This window comes from Oncorhynchus mykiss, chromosome 27 (genome assembly GCF_013265735.2).
Source record: "Oncorhynchus mykiss isolate Arlee chromosome 27, USDA_OmykA_1.1, whole genome shotgun sequence".
Lineage (NCBI taxonomy): Eukaryota > Metazoa > Chordata > Actinopteri > Salmoniformes > Salmonidae > Oncorhynchus > Oncorhynchus mykiss.
In genome coordinates this window covers 25,060,368-25,078,392 of record NC_048591.1, presented here as the reverse complement: position 1 = coordinate 25,078,392, position 18,025 = coordinate 25,060,368, and the positions used below count along the sequence as shown (strand labels likewise).

At 41.5% G+C, this 18,025-nt stretch overlaps 1 protein-coding gene across 8 annotated transcripts in view; it reads left to right on the top strand.

Annotated features, from left to right (window-relative positions):
- kirrel3b (kirre like nephrin family adhesion molecule 3b) overlaps positions 1–14,449 on the top strand; it is a 211,039-nt gene extending 196,590 nt beyond the window's left edge. Inside the window, exons 12-17 of one of the 8 annotated variants that reach the window (XM_036965155.1) lie at positions 883–990; positions 1,299–1,382; positions 1,670–1,785; positions 3,970–4,056; positions 9,907–9,979; positions 10,082–14,449. In XM_036965155.1, coding sequence (XP_036821050.1) covers positions 883–990; positions 1,299–1,382; positions 1,670–1,785; positions 3,970–4,056; positions 9,907–9,979; positions 10,082–10,383 — 770 coding nt within the window. In that variant the 3' untranslated portion in view covers positions 10,384–14,449. Of the gene's footprint in view, positions 1–882; positions 991–1,298; positions 1,383–1,669; positions 1,786–3,969; positions 4,057–9,906 lie in introns of all 8 variants that reach the window. The other 7 variants (XM_036965157.1, XM_021588217.2, XM_036965152.1 and 4 more) reach the window with 7 other exon arrangements.
- The last annotated feature ends 3,576 nt before the right edge of the window (positions 14,450–18,025 follow it).

Genomic DNA, 18,025 nt, shown 5'->3' with positions numbered 1-18,025 from the left:
TTATACTGTATTGCTGGCTTATATGAAAGGGACATTGATTAATTAAGAAATGAAATAGACGTCAATGCTGGGGAAAAGGCTATCTATTGTGTTGCGTTTGTTTAAAGTGTGGGGAGGTAATTCATGTAGTTGGATGTCTAAGTCTTCATTATAACAGTGGAATCAGACCACGCATAGATACTTTAAAGGGATACGTTGAGATGTTGACAATAAAGTCCTTTATCTACTTCTCCAGAGTCTGATTAATTCATAGATACCATTTGTATGTCTCTGTCCAGGATGAAGGAAGTTAGAGGTAGTTTTGCAAGCCAATGCACAATGACTGAAATCTACAGGAGCATACTGTTCCCATAGATTTCCAGTCATTGCGCTAACGCTAGTTAGTAATTTCGCTTCTTCTTTCAAACCACGGAGAGACATACAAATTCATCTGACTCTGGGGAAGTAGATAAATGGCTTTATTGCCAAAATCTCAAATGATTCCTTTAAGGATTAGGCTGACTCAATTTACAGCCCTGTTGCTATTTATCCTCTCAATTAAAAAACTGTCAGCCACTTTTGTGAGTATGAATTAAATGTGATTGGAAGGAATCAGCCCTGTAATAAGAAATATGTTAAAATACAAATCATGTTTTCTATCAACCTTATATAGATATTTCTTATGTTGGCCATCAAAACATTTGGAAAATATTTATTATTAATATGTTATTGAGATGTGTGTATTTGTAAAACTAAGTAATGTCTTTATTATTTTACAATGTAATTGTTTGAACTTTGGTCCTTGTTTTATATGTCTGTATCTATGTATACTTTATATGTGTGTAGTATATTGGTTGTATTTGCAATGTGTTATTGTAGAAGGGAATGTTTTGATGTCCACAGAGTCTCTCCCGGTGGCGGTCATCATCGGGGTGGCAGTTGGGGCCTTGGTGGCTTTCATAGTCCTCATAGGGACCATCGGAGCTTTCTGCTGTACCCGCACTCAGAGAAGTACGTATCCCGTACCTGTGCCACCCACTGCATGCCAAAGCAAAATGAGGCATGGTCCTCAGCAAGTGATAGACAGGGTGTGAGGGCTCATGTCTCATAATTGAGCAGTATAACTTACCTGACTATTCATTGCTAGCTACAGCTACTTCCATCCTGTCTAACGTTCAAATTCAAAACTCCATCCCTAACAGTGCCTTAGGTTAGAAACAGTCAGCCATTGCGCTTTTCCAAAACTGTGCTGCTGCGTGCGTGAGTCCCTGTGTGGGACCTTTTACTAGCATTCAGCATGTTGTTGTTGTATACCACAGAGGAAGCGCACCTGGTAATGCCCTCACTACCCGTCTCCATCTGTACTCACCAGCGAGAACTTGCAAGCAAAATTAAGACAGAAAGTAAGACTTTGTTATGTGATAGTATGAACCGCATTGTTCTAAATGAGCCACCGCAAGGCCAGTGTGAGATGTGCTTATGTACGTAGAAAATAATCTTATCTTGACAACAAAACAAAAGAAATGTAATCTCTTGCTCTGTACTGTTGGGGAAGGGGACACTACTTTCAAAAGCCATGCCAAGAAGATTTGAAGTCCAGTGTATTGAAGTTATTGGGGGAAGTGCAATGTCTCTGTGAATATTGTGTGTCTCAGCATCTTGAGCTGTAACTTACTATTGTTTCCAACAGATCTGAAAGGGGTGGTGTCGGCCAAGAACGACATCCGAGTGGAGATTGTACACAAAGACCACAACGCGGCACGAGAAAATGAGGAGCACACCGCCATGAAGCAACTGATGGTGAGTGTGAGTGTCCTACCACCATTTCCACTTCTGTACCCAACGTGAAAACAACAGAAAACCCTATCCCCTCCAGCCCTCTTTATACTCACAGATAATGAATGCTAATTATCTCTGGGATAGCATTAATAGCACTTCACTAGGGCACAAAAGCAACCTGCTGAATAATGGAACAGGACTGAGGTGTGTAGATGTACTGTATATGCTGTGATCAATGCACTGTGTTGGCCTATATCTAGAGAACTGGCCCACGTTGTTTCTCCCTGTGAGGGAAAAAGCCACAGTAAGGCGTAGCTTTTTTAATTGTGCCCTATGTCTGTCTATTAAAAAACCCTGCCTCATTTTTTGGGATGACATAAGTTCTGCGCTTTGAAAAGGCCCAGGAGAGCAGGGCTATGGTTTCAGCAAGGGGCTTTGATTATATTATTAACACTTCATGGGAGTTCATGGGTCTGCATATGATACCGTACATATCTGCATTTCTCTAATGAGATTCATGGATACATTATTCATAGTTAGGCGCCCGAGTGAAGTTGAAATGTGTCTGAAAATTATTTCCGAATTTTTCGAAAGTGATATTCCTGCATGCTGACTGTTATGATAACATCATATTTCTAAACGTGCCTTGTCTATTTTATTTATTTATTTATTTCACCTTTATTTAAGCAGGTAGGCTAGTTGAGAACAAGTTCTCATTTGCAACTGCGACCTGGCCAAGATAAAGCATAGCAATTAGACACATACAACAACACAGAGTTACACATGGAATAAACAAAACATACAGTCCATAATACAGTAGAACAAAAGAAAACAAAAAGTCTATTTACAGTGAGTGCAATGAGGTAAGTTAAGGAAATAAATAGGCCATGGTGGCGAAGTAATTACAATATAGCAATTAAACACTGGAATGGTAGATTGGCAGAAGATGAATGTGTAGGTTGAGATACTGTGGTGCAAAGGAGCAAAATAAATAAATAAATAAATACCAGTATGGGGATGAGGTAGGTAGATAGATGGGCTGTTTACAGATGGGCTATGTACAGGTGCAGTGATCTGTGAGCTGCTCTGACAGCTGGTGCTTAGTGAGGGAGATGTGAGTCTCCAGCTTCAGAGATTTTTGCAATTCGTTTCTGTCATGGGCAGCAGAGAACTGGAAGGAAAGACGACCAAAGGAGGAATTGGCTTTGGGGGTGACCAGTGAGATATACCTGCTAGAGCGTGAGCTACGAGTGGGTGCTGCTTTGGTGACCAGTGAGCTGAGATAAGGCGGGCTTTACCTAGCAGAGACTTGTAGATGACCTGTAGCCAGTGGGTTTGGCGACGAGTATGAAGCGAGGGCCAACAAACGAGAGCATAGCTCGCAAAGGTGGGTAGTGTATGGGGCTTTGGTGACAAAACGGATGGCACTGTGATAGACTGCATCCAGTTTGTTGAGTAGAGTGTTGGAGGCTATTTTATAGATGACATCACCGAAGTCGAGGATCGGTAGGGTGGTCAGTTTTACGAGGGTATGTTTGGCAGCATGAGTGAAGGATGCTTTGTTGCAATATAGGAAGCCGATTCTAGATTTAATTTTGGATTGGAGATGCTTAATGTGAGTCTGGAAGGAGGGTTTACAGTCTAATCAGACACCCAGGTATTTGTAGTTGTCCACGTATTCTAAGTCCGAGCCGTCCAGAGTAGTGATGTTGGACGGGCGAGCAGGTGGGGGCAGTGAGCGATTGAATAGCATGCATTTAGTTTTACTTGCGTTTAAGAGCAGTTGGAGGCCAAGGAAGGAGAGTTGTATGGCATGAAGCTCGTCTGGAGGTTAGTTAACACAGTGTCCAAGGAGGGGCCAGAAGTATACAGAATGGTGTTGTCTGCGTAGAGGTGGATCAGAGAATCACCAGCAGCAAGAGCAACATCATTGATGTTTATAGAAAAGAGAGTCGGACCGAGAATTGAACCCTGTGGCACACCCATAGAGACTGTCAGAGGTCCGGACAACAGGCCCTCCGATTTGACACACTGAACTCTATCAGAGAAGTAGTTGGTAAACCAGGCGAGGCAATAATTTGAGAAACCAAGGCTGTCGAGTCTGCCAATAGGAATGTTGTGATTGACCGAGTCGAAAGCCTTGGCCAGGTCGATGAATACGGCTGTACAGTAATGTCTCTTATCGATGGCGGTCATGATGTCTATATGCAGGTAGAACGCGGGGAGTTCCAGCAGGAGTCAGTGCTGAAGCAGCTAGAGGTGCTGCAAGAGGATGAGAAAGAGTACCAGCATATCAAGGTAGGTCCATGAACATGGATGATGGAGGGGGGACGGAAGGAGATAGAGTTGGAGAAGGAGAAAGACGGGAGGAGGCAGGCAAGAGGTTGATCTTCAACAGGACCATTTCCGTCCACATTGGCTAAATAAGGCCAGGGCTCAAATGTATCTAATTAAAGTTTAATTTGATGAATTAAGGGGTCAACCAAGGTGGTGTATTAGGAATCAGAATGTGTATGGCCCTAGAGGTTCAGGAGCCATGTCTTAGAATGCAGAGTACACTGGCACTACCAGTTACCAATAACTTCGAATGAAAACCATACAGCAAGCATAAAGCTAAATTGAAGTCGAAACTTTAAATACACTTAGGTTGGAGTCATTAAAACTCATTTTTCAAACACTACACACATTTCTTGTTAACAAACTATAGTTTTGGCAAGTCGTTTAGGACATCTACTTTGTGCATGACACATATCATGTTTCCAACAATTGTTAACAGAAAGATTATTTCACTTATCATTCACTGCATCACAATTCCAGTGGGTCAGCATTTTACATAAACTAAGTTGACTGTGCCATTAAACAGCTTGGAAAATCCCAGAAAATGATGTCATGGCTTTAGAAGCTTTTGATAGGCTAATTGACATTATTTGAGTCAATTGGAGGTGTACCTGTCAATGTATTTCAAGGCCTACCTTCAAACTCAATGCCTCTTTGCTTAACATCATGGGAAAATCAAAAGAAATCAGCCAAGACCACGTTCATCTGTACAAACAATAGTATGAAAACCATGGGACCATGCAGCCGTCATACCGCTCAGGAAGGAGACGCGTTCTGGACTTTGTGAAGATGCTGGAGTTAACAGGTACAAAAGTATCTAAATCAATAGTCAAATGAGTCCTATATCGACATAACCTGAAAGGCCAATCAGCAAGGAAGAAGCCACTGCTCCAAAACCACCATAAAAAAGTAAGACTACGGTTTGCAACTTCACATGGGGACAAAGATCGTACTTTTTGGAGCAATGTCATCTGATCTGATGAATCAAAAATATAATTGTTTTGCCATAATGATCATTGTTATGTTTGGAGGAAAAAGGGGGAGGCTTGCAAGCCGAAAAACACCATCCCAAACGTGAAGCACGGGGGGGGGGGGGGCAGCATCTTGTGGGGGTGCTTGCTCCCAGACAAACTAAACAATTTCTTTGCTCGCTTTGAGGACAATACAGTGCCACCGATATGGCCCGCTACCAAAACCTGCGGGCTCTCCTTCACTGCAGCCAATGTGAGTAAAACATTTAAATGTGTTAACCCTCGCAAGGCTGCCGGCCCAGACGGCATCACAAGCCGCGTCCTCAGAGCATGTGCAGACCAGCTGGCTGGTTTGTTTACGGACATATTCAATCAATCCTTATCCCAGTCTGTTGTTCCCACCATTGTTCCTGTTCCCAAGAAACCTAAGGTAACTGAGCTAAATGACTATCGCCCCGCAGCACTCACTTCCGAAGTGCTTTGAGAGACTAGTCAAGGACCATATCACCTCCACCCTACCTGACACCCTAGACCCACTCCAATTTGCTTACCGCCCCAATAGTTCCACAGACGACGCAATCGCAATCACACTGCACACTGCCCTAACCCATCTGGACAAGAGGAATACCTATGTAAGAATGCTGTTCATCGATTACAAATCAGCATTTAACACCATAGTACCCTCCAAACTCATCATTAAGCTCAAAACCCTGGGTCTCGACCCCGCCCTGTGCAACTGAGTCCTGGACTTCCTGATGGGCTGCCCCCAGGTGGTCAGGGTAGGAAATAACATCTCCACCCCGCTGATCCTCAACACTGGGGCCCCACAAGGGTGCGTTCTCAGCCCTCTCCTGTACTCCCTGTTCACCCATGACTGCGTGGCCATGCACGCCTCCAACTCAATCATCAAGTTTGCAGACGACACTACAGTGGTAGACTTGATTACCAACAATGATGAGACAGCCTACAGGGAGGAGGTGAGGGCCCTCGGAGTGTGGTGTCAGGAAAATAAATAAAAAAACAAAGGAGATGATCATGGACTTCAGGAAACAGCAGAGGGAGCAGCCCCACATCACATCGACGGGACAGTAGTGGAGAAGATGGAAATTTTTAAGTTCCTCGGCGTACATATCACAGGCAAACCGAAATGGTCCACCCACACAGACAGTGTGGTGATGAAGGCGCAGCAGCGCCTCTTCAACCTCAGGAGGCTGAAGAAATTCGGCTTGTCACCAAAAACACTCACAAACTTTTACTGATGCACAATTGAGAGCATCCTCTCGGGCTGTATCACCGCCTGGTACGGCAACTGCTCTGCCCCCAACCGTAAGGCTCTCCAGAGGGTAGTGAGGTCTGCACAATGCATCACCGGGGGCAAACTACCTTCCCTTCAGGACACCTACACCAACCGATGTCAAAGAAAGGCCAAAAAGATCATCAAGGACAACAACCACCCAAGCCACTGCCTGTTCACCCCGCTATCATCCAGAAGGCGAGGTCAGTACAGGTGCATCAAAGTTGGGACCGAGAGCCTGAAATACAGCTTCTATCTCAAGGACATCAATCAGACAGTTAAACAGACATCACTAACTCAGAGTGGCTGCTGCCAACATACTGACTCAAATCTCTAGCCACTTTAGTAATAAAAAAATTGTATGTAATAAATGTATCACTAGCCACTTTAAACAATGCCACTTTATATAATGTTTACATACCCTACATTACTCATCTCATATGTACTGTATATACTGTACTCTAAACCATCTACTGCATCTTGCCCATGCCGTTCCGCCATCGCTCATCCATATATTTGTATGTACGTATTCTTACTCATTCCTTTACACTTGTGTGTATAAGGTAGTTGTTGTGAAATTGTTCGATTACTTGTTAGATATTACTGCACGGTCGGATCTAGAAGCACAAGCATTTCGCTACACTCACATTAACATATGCTAACCATGTGTATTTGACAAATAAGATTTGATTTGATTTGCTTTGCTGCAGGAGGGACTGGTGCACTTCACAAAATAGATGGCATCATGAGGAAAGAAAACTTTTGGGATATATTGAAGCAACAGCTCAAGACAGAAGTCAGGAAGTTAAAGCTTGGTTGCAAATGTGTCTTCCAAATGGACAGTGACCCCAAGCATACTTCCAAAGTTGTGGCAAAATGGCTTAAGGACAACAAAGTCAAGGTATTGGAGTGGCCATCACAAAGCCCTGACCTCAATCCTATAGAACATGTGTGGGCAGAACTGAAAAAGAGTGTATGAGCAAGGAGGTCTACAAACCTGACTCAGTTACACCAGCTCTGTCAGCAAGCAGGACGGCTACTTGCAGTTCGACAAGGACAGCAAGGCCTCCTCCTCCTCATCCCACTACTCCCACCAGCTCTGTCAAAATTCACCCAACCTATTCACCCAGCTACCCAAAACATTTGACCCAAGTTAAACAATTTAAAGGCAATGCTACCAAATACTAATTAAGTGTATGTAAACTTCTGACCCACTGGGAATTTGATAAAATAAATAAAAGCTGATATAAATCATTCTCTCTACTATTATTCTGACATTTCACATTCTTAAAATAAGGGAATTTTTACTGGGATTAAATGTCACGAATTGAGAAAAACTGAGATTAAATGTATTTGGCTAAGGTGTATGTAAACTTCCGACTTCAACTGTATGTATGTGTATTGTAAAATGACATTTGTAATCACTGATGGATGGTTTGGAAAAATAATTTCAGAACGTTTTTCTTCACCAGATAGAGAATCGTATGATACATTGTAATATTCATTAGTCACACTTCGGCAAAGCAGAATCAGTGTTAAACTTTCGTAATGAGAGTTCACTATTTCTGCAATCAAATCACTTAAAAGTGAAAAGAAATTTCCAGAGCCATTGTATTCAACCAAAACCAATAATTTATAATAGAACGCGTTAATTGCCTTCCTCATATTTTCACTGTAATGAAAGAGCTCTTAATGTGACAAAAATTAAGTGCTAGAATTGCAGTATGCTCAATCAACAATGCTTGTTATGCCAGAGAAGCCCCATTACTGCTACTTTAGATACAGTTTGGAGGACTTGGTGAGTCTGTGCCTCGCAAAGGAGAACCTTTTAATTTGTCAACACTGTGACAACAGATATATTACTGTATGTTAATAGTACTATAACAGACTCACAAAATCCAGCACACTATACCTGTCTGGACCTACTTTACAAGCAACAAGTATTAAACATTCCCTCTGTATAATAGGTGGCTATCCTGTACCTTTCTGTGTTGATAATGAGCAGTCTTTGCGCTGCTTTTGTTCCAGACCCTTCTCACGCATGACACCAGTTCTTGTTATTTCAACATAAACACTCACTTGGAGTGGAATATAAGTCAGTTGCGGAAGCTATAGTTAAAACAGACAGGCAAAGAGTCAGTATGGGGTCTTTTAACAAGAGGCCCCCTGGTTCTCAGATATGCAAATTCCTCAATTAGACTAGCACTGTGCTGTTCACTTCATCATTACCTCACTCTGCATGCAGAGTTTAGCACATCTACAGTGTGGGAGATATGGCATAATCCTTCTGAAGAAATAAATATTGAAATAAGAACCTCCTTCAAACGAGACACACAGATAATATCATTAGACTGTGGAACAAACAACTTACTGTGGGTGATGTCCAATTCAGGCTCACCCCACAAACGCAAAAACGAATCAGGAGCTGAAAACAAAATTGTGGTCCTGTTTATTTATGCCATTGTACAGATGATTGTTCACCCAGTACACAATAGTATTCATCTGGTGTTCTGTCTGCATACCTGTTCCCATTGGACCTGGCTTTTTTGATCCACACTGATGAGTGTGTGTATGGGAGGAGATCACCGGGGACCAGACACCAGATAAGGGGACACAAAGTCTGATAATGACACTCATAATGAGGATTCTCTCAGGTTGTCATAGCTGTGCCATTTCGCCATGATTAGCATGGCTCCTCTGGGATCCAGCATTGTTCTCGTTGGGTTTGACATTCACGTTCATTCTCACAGCCTTGTCACGGCTGCTTCTTAGCAACAGCATCGTCGAGGCAAGGGCCAGGAGCTGTGTGACAACAGCAACCTCGGCACTGCAACCATGGCGCATTGTGCTCGTTGGGTTTGACATTCACGTTCATTCTCACAGCCTTGTCACGGCTGCTTCTTAGCAACAGCATCATCGAGGCAAGAGCCAGGAGCTGTGTGACAATAGCAACCTTGGCACGGCAGCCATGGCTCCACACAAGTCATTTATTTTGCATACATCAAATTCAAGACTTTGTTTTCACAAACCGTTTTGGGTCCAATTAAACTGGGGTATTAGTGAACTTTGGGAGGACTTGTTGGCTGCCAAACTGAATCATCAAGGCCTGTTAATTAGCAAGTAACATGATTGTAGAGGTTTATGCAAAAGAAGACTAAATCATAATATTGAGCTTTAGCTACTATTTTTCCTGGTTCAGACCTGACACATGCAGCAGCAGCCTGTTTCCTTATTTATATGCCAATTTGAATGGTAATTAAAGATTTGACCTTGACACTGTTTAAGCTTTGAGAAGAATAAATACATATAAACGATGGGATGATTTACTTTAGTCTGTTTTCCTCCAGAGATGTACTGCTTTTCAGACTTCTGCCTCACTTAGAAAAATATTTTCTTGTCGTCTATTGTGCTTTGCCAACAAGGCATACCCAGTGGGGTAATTTTTCAAAATTGACAATGACAAAACTAATTCAACTACTTTAACTTTCTCATCTCCTCTCCTTCTCTCCTCTTATATTCTCTCCTCTCCCATATTGCCTCCTAAAGGACCCCACCAATGGATACTACAGTGTCAACACCTTCAAGGAGCACCACTCCACCCCCACCATCACCCTTCAAGGTAACCAGACTACAGAGATGCGGAATCCCACCGCTGCCACCACCGGGGGCAAGCAGCGGGTACCCACGGGCATGTCCTTCACCAACATCTACTCCACCCTAGGTGCTGGGCCAAACCGCCTGTACGACTACAGCCAGCGCTTCGTGCTGGGCATGGGCAGCAGCTCCATCGAGCTGTGCGAGAGGGAGTTCCAGAGAGGATCACTCAGCGACTCCAGCTCCTTCATCGACACGCAGTGCGACAGCAGTGTGAGCAGCTACAGCAAGCAGGACGGCTACGTGCAGTTCGACAAGGACAGCAAGGCCTCCGCCTCCGCCTCCTCCTCATCCCACTACTCCCAGTCCTCCTCCCAGAACTCAGACCTCACACGGCCCCTCCAGAAGCGCATGCAGACCCACGTCTGACCTGACAGCCAGAGAGGGCCTGCCTGTCCTGGGGTATCCAGCCGTGGATTGGAACTATGGGAAACATACAGCTTCCTGAAAGGGACCTACGTTTCAAAGCACATGATGTGTTGGTGAGAAGCCTTGAAATAGGTGGCTTTAACTCACATTGGACTTGTTCATAATTCTCTGTGTTCCAACCAGTGTTTCAAAAACCTGGCATTCCCCCCACATCCCATCCTAAGCTCATCAGAAACCACCCCCTGTTGTCCAGTTCTTCACTTAGTAAATAAAGGCCCCATAAACCATAAACATACAGTAGCTGTGCCACAGAGAGCTCTTTTGCCAACATGGACACAACTCAAGTGTGGAGGTGGTTGTTGCACTGATAGACAGTGGAAATAACCAAACGCTGTGGCTGGGGGCTAGCAAGTTGTCTTTAAAACAAAGCGGGACCACTCTCTTATGGGTGGCAAAAGTCACCCATCACTTTGTATGTGTAAGCCAATATTCTGCTGCTCTCTTATAGTTCTAAGCACAACTATGAATGTGTGTTAAATGTCAAAGCTTCTCCTCTCTCTTATACCCTTTCCTCCCAGCCTCCCCTCACACACGCTCTATGTTAAGTTTGGCTGATCCAACTTCATCCCTTGTGTAAGTGGAGTAGGACTCTCAAAATGTGTCCAGACTTGCCAAACAATTAACCAAAGGCAGTCTTTTCCCCGGGGTTCCCAGCCCTCAGAACTCTACAGCCCTCAGAACTCCCAGCCCTCAGAACTCTACAGGCCCGTGATCTCAACCGGAAAGCCTGAGTTGTCGTTTCAGAATTTGTGACCCTGAGATAAAGGAATAATATCAGTGTACATTACACATATTTTATTCAGCATTCTTTATTTTTACTCAGATGCTTGATTTAATTTGTTTTGAGGACTCGGATTGGGAAATGAGAGTAGAGTTTGTTCCCATTTTTTCTTCTTGCCTTGAGTGGGACTATTTGAAATGCCGAGAGACATTTCATGAGACAAACTTTTACATTCAGAAGCAGAACGGGGTGTGTTCTAATTTAAAGAAGGGGGTTGGTTTCTCAGTCAACCTGTCGGCACCATGCCAGCTCAAATGGAGGGGAGCATAGCTGCCTGACTATAATGTCTGTCCTACCCATGTAATGTGAAGTCTCTCATACTAACTGCTTTATATCATCAGCCATGTCCACATGATAGGATGCTGCCTGCGGAACCAAATGTAAACATTGTGTATCAGAGCTTTTCATCATGTGGCTTTCCCAATACCATGTTAATACTGGAGCTCAGTCAATCCAGACTGTATACCTACTGTGATCTAGCTGCTCATCGAAGGAAATGGATAGGAATATGTGATGTAAATTGTTGTTTTGATTTCTGGTATTTTGTTAATTTGGCTGCTGTGAGACTACTGTATAAACACTGACTGTTTTAAGTGAGTGTATTGTACATGCCAGATATGGAATTTCACTTTCTTCACCATTATCATTGTTGTCATTTTATTTGAGAGATTAGGGAAACACAGAAACAAATCCCATCACTGATAAAGACAAAAGCACTTGTATGGTAGATCCACAACGCCTCCTCTCTGCTAGCTAGCCTGCTGTGGAGGCTAGCTAGCAGGACATGTCACATACAGGACAAGTAGTACTACACTAGACAAGACCAACCACGGTAATGTTAAACTAATACGGCACATTCTATTGGATGCGATAATCAATGTGGTGGTGTTGGTGATAATGACTAAAATATACAGTACATCATTTTGCCACCACGCTACATATCACCACGCACCATACAGTCAGGCCTGAGCTACCATACAGTACAAGACTTACGAGTCCTCCATTGTGGAGGTTTTAAGTGGGTGCGGCAGATGTACATTAATTCTCAAGCGCAGTTCTTGGAGTGTCAGTTAGTTACATTATATTACTCGTCTGCAATTTACCCTCGCAAATACGTCAAATGTTACATCATCAGTTAGTCTTCAAAAGTCTATAAAAGCTGTTTGCCTGTGGGTGGCTTCTAGGTCTGTACAGACAGACTGCTTTCTAACATCAGTTTGATCGGTATTAGATAAAGCATTAGAGAAGGGTCAAATGTTGCCTAATTCCAGAAAAACAACGTTCCAGTTTTACCGCAATACAGTGGACACCGAGTTGCAATGATGATGTCATTTCCTGTTTTTCAAATCTAAAACAGTCCTCTCTTATCTCATCATTTTGCATTAGTCTTCCTCTGCGGGACTACTCGGCCAATGGAATAGATATCAAATGTATTAACTAGTCCTTCACTTGTGTTGTCTTGCTGAAAATTTTAAATCCTGTGTAAGAGTTAGACAGTACCTACGACAAATGAGAAAGTTGTTGCTGTAAGCACTTTACATGTGATTATATTCAAGGCATTTCAATGGGCTTTTCTACTTGAGTGGTGGTGGTTTGACTCTAATTTTACAAATGGATTGGTGCCCATTGTGCGGCTTAAACACAAAAAGGTCTGTTTCAATGCTGATAATCCAGTTTGCCGCTTAGAACACTGTATATAAATCTCAAATGCTCCCTGTATATAATTTTGCTGTTATTTCTTTTCTCAGTCAGTTTTCAGTATATTAGGGCAAATCAAATCCCTATGTCGTCAATATTGTACAGACAGACAATCAATTATCCGTCCCTTTTTTTCTCTCTCAGCATTCATTGACATCTCCAACCAAGCTTGTCTTTGCAAACGAGTGATTTGTGTGAGCAGTTGTGGCAGTCTCTCTCACACACGGTCAAAGCTGTTTGGCTCTAGGGTTTGGCACGGGAACTGTTCATGGGGTGAGATAGGAGCTAGAATGTCCCTAGAGAAAAGAGACTTTCTTCCATGTGCTTCAGTTCCCAGAAACAGCATTGTCTTACTGATGGGTTAGAATAATACCAACTGACTCGGGCCGCAGTGCAGCAACTCCAAACATGCAATGTTTTTATTTGGAATGATGTATTTCCCGCCAAAGCCGGAAGTGTCATTCAAAAGCATTATAAATCATTTAAATTGGCCTATGTCTGACTAGAGGTTTGATCGAAAATTCAACCCTGATGCTACCTGAGCCTGATGAGCCATACATTAAATACATTTAATGAGCCCAAGGCCAAAAAAGTCAAAATGATTGTGCCGATATCCAATACATAGAGTATATGATACGCACGACAGAAAAACATAAAAGCCCATAGATGTAGCTAGCTATATGCTCTCTTGGGTAAATAAATTAAACTAGCTCTAATAGGCTATTATTTTTTAGTGTGAACTGTATTACTGTACTGTATTGTATTATACTGTATTATATGGACTAGAATTATGTACATCATTCAAATCATGATAAAGCAGGGAGGGAAAATGTGATTCTGGTGCAGCACATAAGGCCTAAAAAGTTACAAGTATAGGCTAGAATCTATTTCTAATTTTCAAATATAATAGGGCCTATTTGTATAATTAGTAGGCCGACGCTTATATACCTTTCATAATATTTCCCATAATGTTATTGGACTACCTCTTCTTCCTCTCTCTATTGTTGCTTCATTTCTTCCTAGCGTTGAACAGATAGCCTAAATGAAATAACTTTTGTTGTCCTTATTGTCATCATTCTGATGACACCCTTGAATAATATAGGACACAAATTAGATGCAGAAGGCTTTCACTTCTCTTCACAAAGATTGAATGGTTAGCCTATGGGCCTAAATAAATAACTTCTATAGCCTACCATCATCGTCCGTTTGCTCTTCTTTCAAACTTCCCGTAAGTTATATTGTCTGCTGTATTTAACATTCATCAAGCAAGAGCTCACATCCCTCTTCGAATAGTCTTGCTTTTCCTGCATGGGACTCCAAGAGCTAAGGAGAGTTTTTTAAGTTAAGGAGAGAGGGCAGCAGAGCACAGGTATGTCCGTATTGCGCAAGACACAGAGGCTGTAAGTTAGCTTATTATGCATAACCCATCATTAACTAGCTAAATATAAGGCTAATAATGTATATAATTTATAACCTGAAAGAGGTAGGCTAAGACATCTCTCTCTCTCTATATATATATATATATATATATATATATATATATATATATATATATATATATATATATATATATATATATATATATATATATATATATATATATATATATATATATATGGGGTGGCAGGTAGCCTAGTGGTTAGAGCTTTGGACCAGTAACCGAAAGGTTGCAAGATCCCAAGCTGACAAAGTCAAAATCAATCATTCTGCCCCTGAACAAGGCAGTTAACTCACTGTTCCTAGGCCATCATTGAAAACAATAATTTGTTCTTAACTGACTTGCCTAGTTAAATAAAGGTTAAAAAAAGATATCAATCTAGAACAGGATTATCTATTTTGAATGGAACTAACGGAGAAAGAGAAATACTGCTGATATTCGAGTGATAGGCTGTTTTAAAAACACAGCTGCAATTAGAAAAATATATTCTCTACAATAAAAAAACAAGATGAGCCAGAAAGCCAGATGGAGATTGGTAAATTAGATGCGCATTCAGTCTTTTTATTATTGTAGGTTAGACTATGCTGCAGCAAATGTAGGCCTACCTGTCACAACAACAAAATGTTAATATGATGAGATGATAGGTCTACATGCACTGTGAACTGCGCTCCAAACTGAAACGGCTGTCTGTCCCCACCCTGAGCGTTGTTGATTCATCATGCAGAGGCCGTAGAGAAGCCAGATTTAGACATTGCATATAATTTAACAGTTCCATTTAACGCCATGCTGTTCATATAAATAATGTATTATAATTTGCCGGTTTCTTGCAATTATTTATCCAGGGAAAAGGGAGTGGTAACTGGGTTCCCTCCATTCTACCCTACTACCAACCCCCAACTTCCAACTCGCTACCGTGGGAGTCTGTGTATCACCTGTGCCATGCTCATCACATGCACTGCAGTGGGAATCAAAGCCCATGTGGGTACGCATACACCAGTCTGCATGTTTGACCTGAGGACGGGTGTTTGTTTGGCACCAGCTGGTGCTGTTTGCCATGCTGTAGAAATATGCCTTGGCCAAACAGATGAATAAATAAGCCCACAACGATAACATGGGGTTGCTGCACTTACCTGATAAAACACAACATCCATTTGCCAGGGTCAATGAGACAGGGAAGTAAATCCTCTATTTTTCAGTGGTGTTAATGACCATTGTTTGGTCCACAATTTCCCCATCCCACAAGGCTGTTTCTGAGGTAAAGGAGAGAGGGGTGAGCTAGTCTCAGATTGGTGGATAGTTCTCTTTTAAATTATTTCTGTGCCCAGTGGCTATATTGCATCAGTGACCTTTGCTTGGTCTGAATTAAATATTATAAACAATCTATGAATAATTATATCATGCCTAACACTAACACTGTCATAATGTAGCTCTGCCTGAAAATGGTTGTTTATGTTTATGTATAGTTTCTCGCAATGAATTATGTCTTTACCAACACTAATAGAACGGGCACATGAGAAGATGCCAACCAAACTGGAAAAACTGACAGTCAATCACATTTACAGTGTAAATGCCACAACACTCTCCATTTTCATTTCTACCTATCAATATCTTGTTAGTCTTTCAATAACATGCTACAAAAAGCTTTTGACATGGAAGTTTTAAAAGTCAATGTACAAAGTGAATCATCAACGTATATACTGTAATGTAAAGAGAAAGTGAACATTGTACTGGGTAAACCACTATTTTCAAGCAGTGGCCCTCTGGATTTAAAACAAATGAAAAAATATGAAAGAAAATTGTATTATACCTGTACTGGTCTGTGAATCTATGATGCTTTTGCTCTGTATATTTGGGGAATAAAAAAAATTATAATAAAAAATATAAAACTGTCTAAACGTGTCTTCATTTCAACATCTAGAGTGCTTGTTTATTTGTCTTTGTGAGAAGGGTTAGTGTTGATGTGTGAGTGCTTGTCTACATACAGTAGCTGTATGATTATAATACAGGTTAGGAAAAAATGCTCTTAAACATTACAATCAGCTCACCATCTGACCAGATGTAGAATTCCCATTAAGGATCAAATATGTGGGAAGGGAAAGAAAGAGGCGACTGAGACAGAACATATGTGTACCAAGCAATTCTCCTTCTCACAGTGTTAGCTGCAGTCTTGAAATCCTGAAATTCAGACAGCATTCTCTCTCTTTGTGAGCCCTGAAAGGCTATGAAAAATAAGGTTTTTCTCTACATCAAATAAGTAACTAGACAGACTGTGCACTTGTTGTTCCTGCATGTTATGAAAGTTCCTTCAAAGCCAACGCCACAACAAGTTCTCAAATTCTCTCATGGTCTTATAATTTAACACCTACAGTACCTGTCATTGAAAATGTTTCTTGAAATAAAGTATATCTGATTATTAACACAGCATCTGCACAGAGGGAAAATATAAAATGAATTAGAACATCAATAAACTAATTCAATACAACCCAGAAGGCACATATTTGGTTATATCAACGTTACAGTGAAGTCGTCCTTGTTTACTTCACCAATGCATTTTAAACACATGTTCCTGACTGACCTTTAATTATTACATTTCCAGACAAAGTAAGGGGCTAACTCCACCTCTCTCTCCCCAAACCCTCCCAGGGCATCCTCACCTATTCCCAATTACCCACAAATGCAGGATTGTTCCCGAAATGACTCCCAAATTACTCTGCATCCTCCCAAATGAGTGATTACAGCAGGTTATTGTGTTGTGAATTACTTTGCCTGATAATTGGATTTGAAATCCAATTTGACAAAAGGACCAAAATTGGTGCGGACGGCAGAAACAGCATTTGATGCGCTCAAACACTCCATTACAGAATTATCTACAGACAGATAATACATGGCATTTGAGAGGAGGCAGAGAGAGATGGAAAGAGGGAGGGAACTGTACAATGAAGGCCTATGTAGTGAGGTCCGATTTTCAAATTATGTCTGATTGTGTGTGTTATTCCGATAAACAAATCCTAACAAAGGTGCTCCCTCTCTTAAGTCCAAACCAGTAACCTTAATGGTTGTACCCAGTAATATTAATTTAATTTCTCTCAAAACTGCCTCGTACCTTGGTTCTCTATATCTATTCCATTCTTGTAGACATATGCCCGACCAGTATTCATCTACATGTTTCCTCATTGTGTCCTTATGTGATATTGAATGGAGTTGAGTGACACGTCAATACTTGGCAAAGTACTGCACTGGTGTAGCCTCAATGCAATTGCCTGTAAAATGCCTCGCTTACTCCCTTATTTGTTTAAGGGTAGCTGTTGCAGTGGAAAACTCATTATACCAACATCTGTCTTTTAGTAAATGATGGATCCTCTATCTAAAGCCTCCAACAAAAGCTTTCATAAAATGACTGATTTATAGGCAGCCTTTGTTTTTTTTCTCTCTTTGAACCCAAAAAGTTTTCCATACGATCAAAGTTCTAACCAACCAAAAAATTGGACAATGGAAAATCTGTTTTTAATTTACCCCATACCAGCAAAAGGAGGACAACGGGCATTGTTCCGGATCCACCTTGGTTGGTGATTTTAATGCAAGGACAATGAAATCCATTTTACCTCATTTTACCAGCATGTCACCTATGAGACAAGATGCGCCAAAACTCTACATCACCTTTACTC